At 43.3% G+C, this 14817-nt stretch overlaps 1 protein-coding gene across 3 annotated transcripts in view; it reads left to right on the top strand.

Moving 5' to 3' along the window:
- Positions 1–1212: 1212 nt before the first annotated feature.
- The window catches only part of CHST13 (carbohydrate sulfotransferase 13), a 43819-nt gene continuing 30214 nt past the window's right edge, over positions 1213–14817 (top strand). Inside the window, exon 1 of one of the 3 annotated variants that reach the window (XM_033925767.1) lies at positions 1213–1318. Coding sequence is in view for 1 of the 3 variants with exons in the window: in XM_033925766.1 (XP_033781657.1) it covers positions 5461–5548 (88 nt within the window). In the remaining 2 variants the exon portion in view is untranslated. Of the gene's footprint in view, positions 1319–5333; positions 5549–6314; positions 6333–14817 lie in introns of those variants that run through there. The other 2 variants (XM_033925766.1, XM_033925768.1) reach the window with 2 other exon arrangements.

Below are 14817 nucleotides of genomic sequence, written 5' to 3'. Positions count from 1 at the left end.
TAGCCTTTCCTTGACAACAGTCTTCTGCATCAGACGTCCCAAACTTTCAAGATCCCCATGTGAATATACATGAGCTAAATCTGCATATGCAGGGCTTCGAAATGCAGACAGATTTATCCCAAGCACATTCCTTGGAAAGCTCCTGGAAGCTTGAGAGCTTTTGGGCTCCACAGCACCGGTTCCCGAAGCCCTGCTCTGACACAGAATTCCACAGCTTCACGATGTATTGACTGAGAAATACTTTCTAGAATTTATATTCAGTCTACTGTTTAGTTTCATGGTGCATCTCCTAGTTCTGGTACTTATTGCACCTCTACCATAGAATTTGAGACTATTGTCACAGAAGAAAGAGGGACTCAAGGAATCTAGTTTAATTTCTATATTAAGAACTCACTATACGCACAGGCCATATAGATGTCCAATCTTTTGTAAGTCTTCTGGGGAAAATAAATACAAATCCTTAAATCTTGAGAATAGTTAAGCTCTGGAACGTGTTGCCAGAAGACGTGGTAAGAGCGGATAGCGTAGCTGGTTTTAAGAAAGGTTTGGACAAGTTCCTGGAGGAAAAGTCCATAGTCTGTTATTGAGAAAGACAAGGGGGAAGCCATTGCATGCCCAGTATCGGTAGCATGGAATATTGCTACTCCTTGGGCTTTGGCCAGGTACTAGTGACCTGGATTGGCCACCGTGAAAACGGGCTACTGGGCTTGATGGACCATTGATCTGACCCAGTGAGGCTATTCTTATGTTTTGAAAAGGGCAGTCATCAAGTCCAATAGCAATGCAATGTACAGCAGCTGAAAAACAACAAAATTACAATACAATACAGTGTCTTATATTCTCTACAAGGAATCTATGTGGCTAACAATAAGACCGATATCATATTTTTGAAGTTACATTTTTGGATCAGATCTTGTTAAGGGAGGAGGTGAGGGATAGGAAGTTGGTTATAGAAAGAAAAGGTATGTCTTCAGTTTCAATTAGTCAGATATGTGTAAGAAAGTGAATGCAGCCATAACATAGTACAATGCATTTCTCTCTGTGCCAGACCTTTTTTTTTTTTTGTTAATTGCTGTTTACAGTGGGCATCATGTAGCCCCCCCCCCCCCTCCGACCTTCAGCATCTGTACAATTTCAGCAGCACGTTGAACCTTGATTCCAGCAGGTGGCGCTCATGTCAGCCTGCAGATAAAGTGCTGCATTAGCAGTTCTGAAGCACAGGCAGGGGAGGGGAGGCATAAGGACATTTTCGGTAGCAAAATGAAAAAACTCAGGCTGCCCCAAAAAGAATCAAAACTTGATACCAAGCTGTAAACAGGTAAGTTAAGAGCAGGGGAACAGTTTCATTTGGTGAGACCTCATTTAGAATATTGTGTACAATTCTGGAGGCCGCACCTTCAAAAAGATATAAAAAGGATGGAGTCGGTCCAGAGGAATGCTACTAAAATGGTGCGTGGCCTTCGTCATAAGGAGTATGGGGACAGACTTAAAGATCTCAATCTGTATACTTTGAAAGAAAGGTGGGAGAGGGAGATATGATAGAGATGTTTAAATCACTACGTAATATAAATGTGCATGAATCGAGTCTCTTTCATTTGAAAGGAAACTCTGCAATGAGAGGGCATAGGATGAAGTGAAGAGGTGATAGGCTCCGGAGTAATCTGAGGAAATACTTTTTTATGGAAAGGGTGGTAGATGCATGGAACAGTCTCCAGGAAGAGGTGGTGGAGACAGACTGTCTGAATTCAAGAGGGCCTGGGATAGGTACGTGGGATCTCTCAGAGAAAGAGATAATGGTTACTGCGGATGGGCGGATTGGATGGACCATTTGGCTTTTATCTACCATCATGTTTCTATGTACAGGGCAGGGAAAGGAGGGCATGAATCTTGCATGGGGGGGGAGCAGAGAGGTGCTGGTGCTGCCACCAAGTCGACTCCCCCTCACTATGCCACTGCTTAGTATCTCCTAAAAAGGTGATTAAGGTTCTCACATTATTTTTGTAAATAGCCCTATGCTGATGATACAGAATCAAGAAGAAAAAGCCCTTTCTTACCATGCTAGAAATGGAATTAGTGTGTGGGGAAAGACCTGTGTAAGGACCCACACAGTCCATTTACCTGTGCAGCTAAATAAAAGGGTTCCAAAGTGACACTTCCTTAAAGTGGCAGAAGCAGAATTTGAATATTGGCTTCCCTGGTTCTCAGCCCTTTAATCACTTGTACTCTCTTTTCTTGTTTATTTCTTACCATAAAGTTCAGGTGGGAAAATTTTGTTGAGGATTGTGTGGTAAAAAAGAAAAAAAAAAGCATCTGAACCTTCTCGTTCCGTGGATATCATTTTGATATCACTCTTAAAACATGGAAGGAAAGATTGCAGACTGAATTGTGCCAAACTAAACTCTGGCTCCTTATTTCATTTTCCTTTTTCCTGTGCCTGCCTGTGATAACCTCATTCCCGAGAGAGAGGGAGGGAGGGAGGGAAGTAATCCTCCCAATGGTCACTGCCTCCTTTCTAGTAAAAGTTCATATTAAAAATTCTGGCATGTAACCACGTGGTGAATGAGAAAGACAAGAGGGAGTTCAGAAAAACATGCTGTCCCCCCCCCCCCACACACACACATACACACTTCCACCAGGACCAGGGTCCAAATAGAGGAAATACAACTAATAATAATAATAATTTATTTTTTTGTATACCACCATACCCAGGGAGTTCTAGGCGGTTCACAACAAATAGATGAATTACATACAGTGCGATTGAACAAGGAAGAACATAGCAAGGCAATCGAAAGGTCAAAACTTGTTTACATTGACAATTTGGGTGGGGTGAAGGGCTAATACAGAGCATATACAGTAAGTACTGTAAGAGAATACAACTGGATTTAAGAGAAGGGGGAACAGAGCATATTAGATGAGAGGGGGGGGCAACAAGGAGAAGGTGGGAAGCGTTGAGGAAGGGGAGGGGAGGGTTAAGGATTTGCTCAGTTGCAAAGAAGGGATTTTGATCTGTTTTTCTATTTTTCTAGGGATCTCTCTTGCCCCATTTGGATCCTGAGCTGGAATAAAATGCTGGGGGGGGGGGGGCAGGAGGGAGTTGGTAGGGGACCAATTTTGATACATGTGATGGGTGGGAAAAGGCAGGAGATCCATTTTGTATTATGGTTTCTTTCTTTTCATGGTCTGTTTTGTTTCTTTTCATCTAAAACACATGAAGCAAATTGAGATTTCTGGTGATATATGTCGCCTTTTTTTTTTTTTCTTGCCAGAAGCTACCACACCAGCCTTCAGTCCCTATAAGTAATATCTGTGTCAGCCATCTAAAGAAATTAAATTGAAATTAGTTTTCCAGAAGCAGCTCCAACATGCCCTGGAAACATTATTTTCTACTGAAATATAAGGATGGTGTGATGTTGCCCAACAGAGTCTCTGGGGCTTATAAAAGGAGAGCTAAAGGCCATACAAACTATCCATACCAGCTACTTATGACCCTAGACAAATCACTTAACCTTCCACAGCCCCAAGTACCATAGTTAGATTGTGAGCCCACCAGGACAGATAAGGAAAATGCACGGGAGGTTGGCGCCCCAGATCACCATGCTGTGCGCCTCCCCCACACTCTTCCCTGCTTCATGAGCACCCCTACCCCTCACATCCCTCTTGAAATGTTGGCTGACATGAGCAGCATTTTCCACATGCCGTTCACGCCAGCCTCGGCTCCCTACTGACATCACTTCCTGGCCCCATGACCAGGAAGTGATGTCAGAAGGGAGACGAGACTGGCGCAAGTGGAAGATGCTGCTCGCACTGGAGAGCATTTCAAGAGGTACACTGGGGCGGAGAGGAGGAGAGGCGCTGGTACCTCCCATGAAGATGACACCCACTCCCCTTTTCTACACCACTACTTAGAGTATCTGATTACTATTCAATGTAAACCACCTTGGGTGGATTTCTTCATAGAAAGGCAATTAATAAATCCTATAAATGAATAGCAGCTATTAACCTCTACTATCTGTAATTAAATGAAATAATAGACATTGGATCATGTTAGAGAACTTTTAAAGGAACCGGCTGTGTGTGTCATTGAAAAGAGGAAGAGATAAGAATAGCCTGAATGTTTCTGGTCAAGGAGGAAAATTTCAAGTAAAATAACATTTATGAGATACTAGCTGATCACCCGGCGTTGCCTGGATATTTATTTATCCCAATCTTCCGGCATTGATAGACTTGTATTCAGTGATTACGTCATCACAGCTGCAGTTCCTTATATACTGTTAACTGACTGTGTGATATCATTCCCCAAACTTCACACAATTGGTCAAAGCAGCTCCATCTATATCTATAATTGGATGTATCTGTGTGCGAGACCCCCATCCCACCCACACAGTATTTTTTCCCAGATAGTAAGTGATATGTATACCAAATTTGGTTGAAATCTCTCCATGCGTTTCAGAGTATGTATGGTGGAACATACATACATATCCAAAGCCTTCCTCCTTTTGAATGCACCACCTCAGCTAAGTATTAGCTTTATAATAAGATTATTGGCAAAAGAGTCAGAGCAAAGTTCTTTCTTTACAATAAGTGACCCGGTGAGAATATAATGTGTAAATCCAACCACTTTTGAAACTAAAATGGAGTGGATGGTGGCATTTCTGAGGGTCTGAAGACTCATTTATTTGAGTATACCATCTCCTTTGTGTATGGAACATACATACATACACACACGCAAAGATACATCTGATTTTATACATATAGATGACTTTATAAGACTGAGCCCTTCACGGCCTGTTTGTTTCCATAATGTGACTGGGTGTTTCTTATAGATTTTTGCATATTGATCACAGAAATGGCATCAACATTTTTCTATAATGTATGGTTTTTCCAGAAATGTGTTATGGTCCCACAAGCAGACAGGCTCTTCCACTCACCAAGTCTGCTTCTCGGATGTCTCTCTTTTAAGACATTTATAACAAGGACCTCACCGGTAAATGAACTTTGTTCACTTTAAATGCATGATGAGGTCTTTTACCTTTACTTTTATATAGATACTGTATATTATTTCTTAATGAATTGCTAGTGAAAATGTCTCAGAAATGCATCAATCAATTGTGTGAAAGTTTGGTGTTTGCAAATCTGGGAAAGAAGAACCTGACGGTCACTTGCTAGGGCTTGGCCCCGAGGGGGGGGGGGGGGTAAATCAAAGCGTCTAAGAAAGGGAAGCAGGATGAGCACGTCGAAGGCGACCCCGAAGAACGGACTGCTCCAAGTGGCCGGGAGGCGGAGCTGTGCTGCCCCCCTGCCTTTGGTACGGCCCTGGCAGCGGGCCCGGGAGCTCGCGCGCTCTGCCTTGCTGGAGCCCAGCGCGTGCTGCTGCTGCTGCTGCTGCTGCTCTTGCTCCAGTGCAGCGCCGGACCATGAAGCCCCCGGCTTTGCCCTCCAGCTGGGACCCTTAGCGGCAGCATGAGGAAGAGCAAAGTGATGGTCCTGGCCGGCTGTCTGGGCTCCTTCATCCTGGTCATCTTCTACTTCCAGAGCAGTCTGAGCCCAGGTGAGTGGCGGCCCCTGCAAGCCTTTCTTTTGTTTGCTGCATCGGGGAGGGAGGCTTTGCTTTTTGTGATACTGACCCCTAAGGGCAGCCTCCAGCTGTCAGATGGAAAGTTTGGATTGCATCAAAGAATTAATTTGGTTTTTCTAATGGTAGTGATGCTCATGATTATAGTGTTGGGTTATCTTAACACATCTGTCCGGTTTAATGGGTTTGGACCACACAAGGTAGGGCTATAGTAGGGACTTAGTCAAAATAATTGGGGTCCTGTAGCCCTGGCGGTGGGTGTATTGTTCAGAGAAGATGGTGAGCTGAGACACTGTGTAGTCCATGTAGCTTTAGAAGACCAAAGAGTGAGCTGGGTCCCATACATTCCACCCCAGAGATGGCTGCACCTTCAGTGGATGCTCGTGGCAAAACATTTCACGCAGAAGGTGACAGGACTTGCTGGTGCCCTTGTCACTCTGGTCCTCCTAGAAGTGTTCTGCAATATTTTCAAGCAAAAGGGAGATTCGGGGGAACCCTTATTTCCACAGCTCCCCCCAAAATATGTCCATTCTGATCTGTTTGGTCAAAAGCAAGCTTTTCCTGGACATCAAATCTTCCTGGGTTTACAGTGAAGGGCACCGAGAAGGACTTGGTTTCTGAAACATCTTCCTGAGAATGTGTGTATGGCGGAAGAGGCTGAAGGATTTCATTGTATTCCAATCCCACACAGCACCACCTCCTTACATCTGGATGCTTCTGATGGCTTTCCAGCCTCTGCTTTAGGAATCTAACCCCCAGGGTGAGTCCCTCTCTAAGTTAAACTCTTCCCTCCCCCTCTCCATTTTGGGTTTCAGTCTTTTGTGGGAAGTCACACTTTGCTGAGAAACACTTGAGGCTAGGAAAGAGATTTTTGTTTCTTTTAAATATTTATTGAGTTTTGGTGATTTCATAACAAACGATTGTTAAATAGAGCGATAACAATGAACATATACACGCTTGTATAGAATAAAGAAAATTGTTCTTGTGTTACAAGGGAGAAGTTTCTAAGGACTACAGAGAGGTTCCTTTTCAAAGCTATGGGATTTTTAAGTCTTAGTGCTTTGAAAATACGCCTCAGTAATTAGCAGAGTTACAAGAAAGGTTATCTTCATAATTTTTTATATAATAGAACCCATATATACAATAAATGGGAAATATCCTTCCAGTTATTAATTATTAATTTTAGAGCTATATAAAAAAAATAAAAAAAGAGCTTTACCTTCTTCCGAAAGATGTGTTGAAAGTGCCAATGATTTATAGATTTGGTGTCCAGGTGGGAGAGAGAGTCCTTGAATTTAAAAATAGCTTGCATTTTGGTCCATAGATCAGTCCAGAAGATTTGAAAATTAACGCAGTAATAGATTTGATGCCTAAGAATACCAACTTCCTTATGACAAGCCCAACAAAAATCCGTTTCCGTGGAGTTACACAGTTTAGCTCTTCTTGGTATCCATAGAGCATGATGCTGTAGAAAGAATACCGATTGTTTAATAGCTGAAGATCTGGGACCATGTGACCCAGATAAGGAGACATTATTGAGTCCGAGTCCTTCCCCCATACGTTCTGAGAGTAAAACTGTGACTGAGTTCAAAGAAGCATGGGATGAACATAGAGGATTTAGAATTAGAAAATAATATTAAATATTGAACTAAAGCCAGTATTAGGCAGACTTGCATGGTCTGTGTCTGTATATGGCCGTTTGGTGGAGGATGGGCAGGGGAGGGCTTCAATGGCTGGGAGGGTGTAGATGGGCTGGAGTAAGTCTTAACAGAGATTTCGGCAGGTGGAACCCAAGCACAGTACAGGGTAAAGCTTTGGAATCTTGCCCAGAAATAGCTAAGAAGAAAAAAAAAAAAAAATTTAAATTGAATCAGGTTGGGCAGACTGGATGGACCATTCGGGTCTTTATCTGCTGTCATCTACTATGTTACTATGAGTCCCAATTTATTTTTGATGCTAGGAAAGAGTTTTGTTATGGAACCGTAATTAGCTGAGATTTTATTGGGTGTCTGCTTTTACAAAAGATTTACTAGATGTGTCTGAACTCATATATTTTCTTAATCAGTCTGGAAGGAAATTTGAAAGTTTATTTTTCTGTAAATGACCACATTAAGGGTTAATCTTCCATGTCCTGGAAGGTAATTTTATAATGAGGCAATTATGAATTGTTCAAAAATGTACCTCTTATGTTGCCTTTATAATGGGGAGAATGGTAAAGAATCTGAAGGGAAAGCATCCGAAACTTTTCCCGTACCAGAAACTTGTTGAGGCGTCTCAGGTCCAGAATCGGGCACAGGTCTCCCGTCTTTTTCGGTACCAGGAAGTAACGGGAGTAAAACCCTTGCCCCCGTTGGCAGGGGGGGACCACTTCCACCGCCCGCAGGCGAAGAAGGTCTCGAGCCTCTGAGAGAAGGAGGGACAACTGCGCCCGATTGGGAGGACGCGCGCTCGGAGGGATCTCCCGAAAGTTGAGAGAGTACCCGGATGAGATCACGCCAAGGACCCAAGCGTCCGACGTGATGGACTCCCAACGAGGGTAAAAGGCTCGCAGGCGGGCCCCGATGGGAAGAAGGCCTGACGGTGGCGCGGAGAGGGCCAGCCCCCATCCGCGCATCCCGTCAAAAGGACGGAGACGGCTTGGCAGGGGCAGTCGGCTGGGATTTCGACAATGTACCTCTTATGTGCCTTTATAATGGGGAGGGGCATTTTCAAAACATAATTCTAAGTCCAATTTGGGCGTATGATGCTAGACGTCCAAAGTCAGCGGTAAGAAAATGCCTATTTTCAAAAGGCAAAGCACCATATTTCTAGAAATAATTTTTTTTTTAAATCCTTTATCTAGACGTCCAGGCCATTGGAACGCCCAGACTGCCAGGACGTCTATCTTTAGACCACATTTTTGACCAAAATTTTGTTCAAACCCCAAACGCCCAGAACAAGACCATTTGGATGTGGGAGAGGTCAGCATTATGATGGACTGGCCACCCAGACAGGGCAACAGAGCAGTGGGGCAACTTAGAGAGCACTGCTGTGAACTTCACATAAAGGGTGCCAGATAAACATCTCACCAGAACTTCCTTATAGGTTATGGTGAGCTCCCCAATGCCCCCCACAAAAGAACAACAACCCACTATACCCACCTGTCTACATGTAACCCAAATAGCCCTTATGGCTGCAGGTGGCACCTGTATGGCGGTAGAGTAGGGTTTGAGGTTTTTTTTTGGTGGGCTCACATTTTCCACCATGAATGTAGTGGTTAGAGTGGCTTATGGGAATTGTTACTTCTCTCTATGGTTCACTAGCCCACTCATCAGGCTACTTAAGACACCTGTATGCAGCTCTACTAGGCTTTCCTATGCCAGGTGCTGATGTTCTGGAGACAGGTATGTCTTTGTGGGTGTGAGGGAGTCCATGAGCATTGGGGGAGTATAGAGGTGTCTTATCTTGATGCACGCAGTGGTCATCTGGTCATTTGTGGCACTTAGACCCTTCTAAAACAGGTCTAGTTCCAAATATATACCGTATTTTTTTTTGCTCCATTAGACGCACCTGACCATAAGACGCACTCTAAATTTAGAGGAGGAAAACAAGAAGAAAAAACATTCTGAACCAAATTCTCCCTGCCAGACTCTGTACCCTGTACCCCACACTCCTTGCCAAGCTCTGTACCCTGTCCCCCCTCCCTGCCAGGCTCTATACCTTGTCCCCCATCTGGTGGTCTAGTGGTAGACAGGGCAGGCAGGCCAAGACAGGATAGGCAGGTAGAAATGAGACAAGGTGGGTGGGTAGGTAGGTAGGCAGACCTCCCTCCACCCCAGGCAGGCAGCAGGCAGGCCCTGGCCTCTTCCTCCTCACCCCCCAGGCAAGCGACAGGCAGGCCCTGGCCCTCTTCCTCCTCCCCACCGGTACCATTTTTTTTTTTTACTTCTGTTCACAGCCAAGGCTGGCTGGCTGCCTGGTTCCCGCCGTTTCCTCCCAGAACTGCCGGCTGACGCGGCTGCCTCCTCTTCCATTCTCTTGCGGCATAGTGGCGCACCGGTTGCCTGCCTGGTCCTGCGCCGCTTCCCGCAAGATGCACGCTATGGGAGTTAGGCACTGTGGTTTATGTAAGAGCAAGCATCCAGATGTGTGTGCCCATTTTAATGAGTGCTAATTAACATCAATAATTAATTGTTAGCACCGAATTATTGATGACTTGGCGCTCATTATCCAATTTATTTGCAAGCACATCTCGGAAGTAAGCCCAAAGTTGAATGCACGACATTGGGCACCAAATTTAGAATCCAGGGGTGTAGGTGAATGTAGATTATAGCTGTGAAAACCGTAAGATCATTTATAGCTATTCTGCATATTGTTTTAGATTCTTTAATATATATTTTCTTCGGTTTGTATTTTGTATTTCTTGTCTTTTCATTACTTTTTAAATAACATAACAAATCTTTATTAACCCACAGTACCTTCCAGTTCAATGTGGGTAACATAAAAAAAGAGAATTGTACTCAATCGGTGAATTACATTTCGAATCTCATACAATACAAAACAGCAGGGTTGCCTCGATACTGTAACAGAAGTGCGCTGGACAAAAACGTGCCGACAACCCCGCACAGGATGTATGCGCACTGGATTAAAACAGTAACTGTTAGTGCTGTGGGGGGGGGAACGCCCCCACTAAACTTACAAGTGTTTGTGCTCCCGTTAAGGGTGGGGTGGGGGTGGGAAAAAACCCCCCCCCACTATACTGAAAGCTGCCATTTTGCTAAGTTTTGGGGGTATTCGGCAGTTTTTAGTGCCCCCCCAACAGAAGCGCAAATTTACTGCTCCTTTAATACCTATTCATTAAACAAATAAGTTTTCAAAGCCTTCTTAAAACTTTTATAGTTACTCTCTGAAGTCATGTGATCTGATAAATATCCAAAGTTTTGCAGCTTGATAAGCAACTGTAGAAGTAAATAATCTGTTGTACTTTATTCCTCTAACTGGAAATTGAAACAGAGAATTCTCTCGTAAGCCATGCAATCTTACTTCAGAATAGCCCGGCAAGAGAGACATAAAAAATGGTGCTTCTCCTTGATATATTTTTAAACATCATACAAAAAATTTTAAAACTATATTCTGGCTTCTACAGGAAGCCAATAAAGCTTCATCAAATATGGTGTAATTCTGTCTCCTTTTTTCAATTCATAAATCAACTGAATTGTAGTATTTTACAGAGTTTGCAATTTACATAAAATAGAATTTCCTCAGATTACTCTGGAGCCTATCACCTCTTAACTTCATCCTATGCCCTCTCATTGCAGAGTTTCCTTTCAAAGGAAAGACCCTCGACTCATGCGCATTTATATTACGTAGGTATTTAAACGTCTCTATCATATCTCCCCTCTCTTGCCTTTCCTTCAATGATGATACAATAATCAATCATTGACAAAAAAAAGGGCCCTTTTTACGAAGCTGCATTAGTTGTTTTTTATCGCATGTCGTGGCAGTATTAACTCAGATGATAAAAAAAGCCTAACACGGCATTGTAAAAAGGGGGTGGGGTGGGTAGGTAGGTAAGATTGGACTAATAGTCGAAAATGATGTTGATCAAAGTCCTTTCTAATTGTCCTCAACTTCCAGAACAACCAGATGGGTACCAAACTGCGAGCAGAAGGCTGGCATGACTGTCTGCAAGGAATCATTTTGTGCAGAAGATGGCCTTCATTTCCCCCCCCCTTCATAGTTACATAGTCAGTGATGGCAGATAAAGACCTACACAGTCTATTCAGTCTCCCCAACAAAAGGGCCCGAGTCATGACTTGCCCCTCCTTAAAGGCATTCCTTCCAAGTTTATTAATTATTTATATACCGCCTATCACGATTAATCGCTGGTATCAATTGCTAAAACATTTCCGCAAATACGTGTCTATTCGAAATTTTAAAATCAGGACTTTAAAAACGTATTGGTTTCTAAATGCAGCGCTCTCTCATTGCCTGGGATTTATTAACCACCTTAGTAATAAAAATAGTAGACACCAACCTGCTTGGATCGAAAATGAAGCAAGCGGTCAAGAAATCCAGTGACTTGTCGCTCTTGGCAGAATGGCTATGAAGGACCTAGGCAAGATCTTCACGTGCAAAGACGTCATATGGATGCAAAATCTGGACAGGAAGAAAATAGATGCATAAACCTAAATATTACTCCTTTGGGGCAAGAAGTACAAAACAACATTCCCTCCCTCACGTACCATTCTCTGTTATCTGCCTCTGATTGGGTGCATGGGAACATCGTGTTTACCTCCCCACCCTCTTCACCTCCTCTTCTCTTTTTACGCACCGTGTTTAGATCAAAGGCCGCCTAGCTATCTCTGTCCAATGGGCAAAATAGTAAATTCTCAAGAAATTTGGAAACGGAGCAGTTGGTAATTTGCCAAATTGCCAGCCATAGATAAGCAAATATAAAAATATGATGCAATCTTGGATGACTGTTGTTTTAAAATGAAGGCCTTTGAGGCTTTTGCAAAGTCTCGTTCATTACCAATGTGTGATTGAACCAACAATCCAACAACATTGTACTTGCTAATTTCAACCTAGATGTCTTCCCACCCCCTGAATACATATCACCTGCACTTCTTGCACATGGCATGAATGTGATATAAAATTACCCATATTTGATCCCGATTAATGCCATTTTGGGGGCACTGGCCTTACTCCCTAATTTATTATTTATTTATTTAGGGGTCCTTTTACTAAGGCATGCTAAAGCCGTCCATAGACTATAATGGACACATTAGCGTTTAGCATGTGGTAAAACGACTTTCTAGCCCGTCCTCCCAGAAGAGCCCGGAACGGGCTGCATGCATAGTGGAAGAATGCAGCAAAGTTACAAATTCACACATAATTTGAGGGCATGTTTAGCCAGTAAAGTATCGGAGCTCTCTGTCCTGACTCTGGCCCACAGAACAACTCCTACCTTAGGGGTACACCTTAGGTTGCAGCAGGGTTCTCAGCCTACCAGGAGGTACAAGAGCATCCTGGAATGTCATCTAAGTACCACTACGTTTTCTTTTTTTAAATCCCCTTTCGATGTAGGGATCCTCTGTGTTTATCTCGTGCATTCCTTGGAGAATCCATCTTGAAATGGTGACTGTTTGCTATTCTCCTCCTGCTGTTGGATCTCCTGGTAGGCCGAGAACCCTGCTGCAATCTAAGGCGTTCCCGTAAGGTAGGAGTTGTTCTGTGGGCCAGAGTCAGGAAAGAGAGCTCTGATACGTTACTAGCTAAACATGCCCTCAAGTTTTGTGCCATTTAGTGTGCTGTAGGAAAACATATTACAAGCGTTAGCAAAGGAACTTTGAGAGGATAAAGAAAAAAGCAAGGAAAGCATGCAGATCATGGCTTGTGGAATTCCTTCCAACCTCATTGCTTGTATTTTTTACCTGGAAGAGAGGAGGCAGTTTGAATGGAGCCGTTGGTTTTGGAAAGAAGATTATAATCAAGTCAAAAGACTTCAAAGGAAGGATTTTTATGGTTTAATCACAGGATCCACTGTTCCAAGGCAACAGGTATTGGCAGAATCTTTAAGAAAGCTGTATGGTTTAGTCAATATGTTTCACAGTAGAATTACGACACAATATTTCACTGCCCGATTCTGATGAACATGGCAGCAGTGGGAAGGGAGGAGAGATGCTTGGTGGGGAGGGTATTTGGAGCATCCTCGTGGAATTTTTTTCCAGTTTCTGTGTTGACACTGTGTCTGTGATTGGGAGACACAGTTTGAAAGAAGCAGTTCCCTAACTGCAGTGTTTGTGTGCCAGTGTTTCTATGCTGCAGAAAATGTTTTTTGGAGGGGAACTTATTTCTCTGAAACCCTTGGTCCGATCTGGCCCTTTTTCAAATTTAAATATGTCTCATTACTGGTTTTCCCTCATGCCATTCTGCTAAATTTTACTTTTCCCCTAGACAGACATTCTCGGGCCATTTCCATGTAATTTCTCTGTGGGCCCCTGGGTTTCCCTTTTTTGGCTGATGCCTGTAACTTCTTACTGAGATAAATCTGTGCAAGATTGTGCATAGCCATTACTGTATCCAGGGACAGAAATGTTTGCCAAGTACTAGAGAGAGTAGAAGACAGACTCTGCGGTTCTACATAACATGACATATCTCAAGACCTCACCTCTAAATTTTTCCCACTGCAGAATTAAGATTTTGAATTTCATCAAAGTATCGCAACATGAAGTGCTAACCCTCCAGTCCATGCCATAAATTAATGCTACGTATGAGTCGGATCATGCGGGTCTTGGGCTGGTTTTGTTTCTGCTGTCTGTTGAAAAGAGTTTTCTATACATTTAAGAATAGCTGGTTCGGCGTATAGAAAGGTGGATAGATCCATGGGAAATATTTGTCTATAAAGTAGTTTCCCAGCAGTTGGTCTAGGTTTGTGTTTTATTGGGACGGCCGGAATAATCCTAACAGTAGTTCTGAGCATTCAGAGAGTGAGGGAACATGAGTAGCTGGAAGTCGGCATTGCTTGTGTTTGACTCCGACCCGCAGTGGACAAAGACCACATGGCCCTTCTCATCTGCACATTCTCTCTTCTGATTGAAATACCACAGACCCTACCAGGAGCCTGATCCCACAGACGCAGGATGGAGGGAGGAGGAGAGTCTCGGTGAACTGGGCCCTTGATGCCACAGCTTCACCTTTCATGTCTCTGCATCAAAGGATCCTCTGTGCTTACACTGTCATGAATTTCAGAACTTTCTGCCCCCACTGGAGTCAAATATTTATATTGTGGATATTATAAGAGTAATTTACAGAGATTACCACATAAGTTTAAGTTTTTAAAAAAAAATTTTGATTCAACGCTTATAAAGTTTCTAAGCGATTTCAAAAATGGGGAAAAAAGAACATAAAACCAGACATTGTCTTTTACTTACTTGAGACTCGGGGAAGGAGGGGTAGAACTACAAATTCTTATAGAAAAGAGGAACAAGAATGGCTAAAATAATAGAGCTTGGCTTGGTTTACAAGAGCTTAATATAAGAAGGAATAACATAACGGGTTTGGAGGTGGAGTACAGGCGGGAGAGTATTACATGTTTGTGAAAAGCCTGGTTTTCAGGTGCTTACGGAATCGTTGGAAGGAGCCCTGATTGCGTAGTGGGGCAGTAAGATTATTCCAAAGCCCTGTGATTCTGAAGAAGAGAGATTTTCCCAATTTACCCTCATACGCAAACGCTGCAGCAAGACAGAGGAAGGAGCTGTCAA

The sequence above is a fragment of the Geotrypetes seraphini genome, chromosome 17, assembly GCF_902459505.1.
Source record: "Geotrypetes seraphini chromosome 17, aGeoSer1.1, whole genome shotgun sequence".
Taxonomy (NCBI): Eukaryota; Metazoa; Chordata; class Amphibia; order Gymnophiona; family Dermophiidae; genus Geotrypetes; species Geotrypetes seraphini.
Note: the sequence above shows the minus strand (reverse complement) of the source record. Positions and strands in the feature narration are given on the sequence as shown.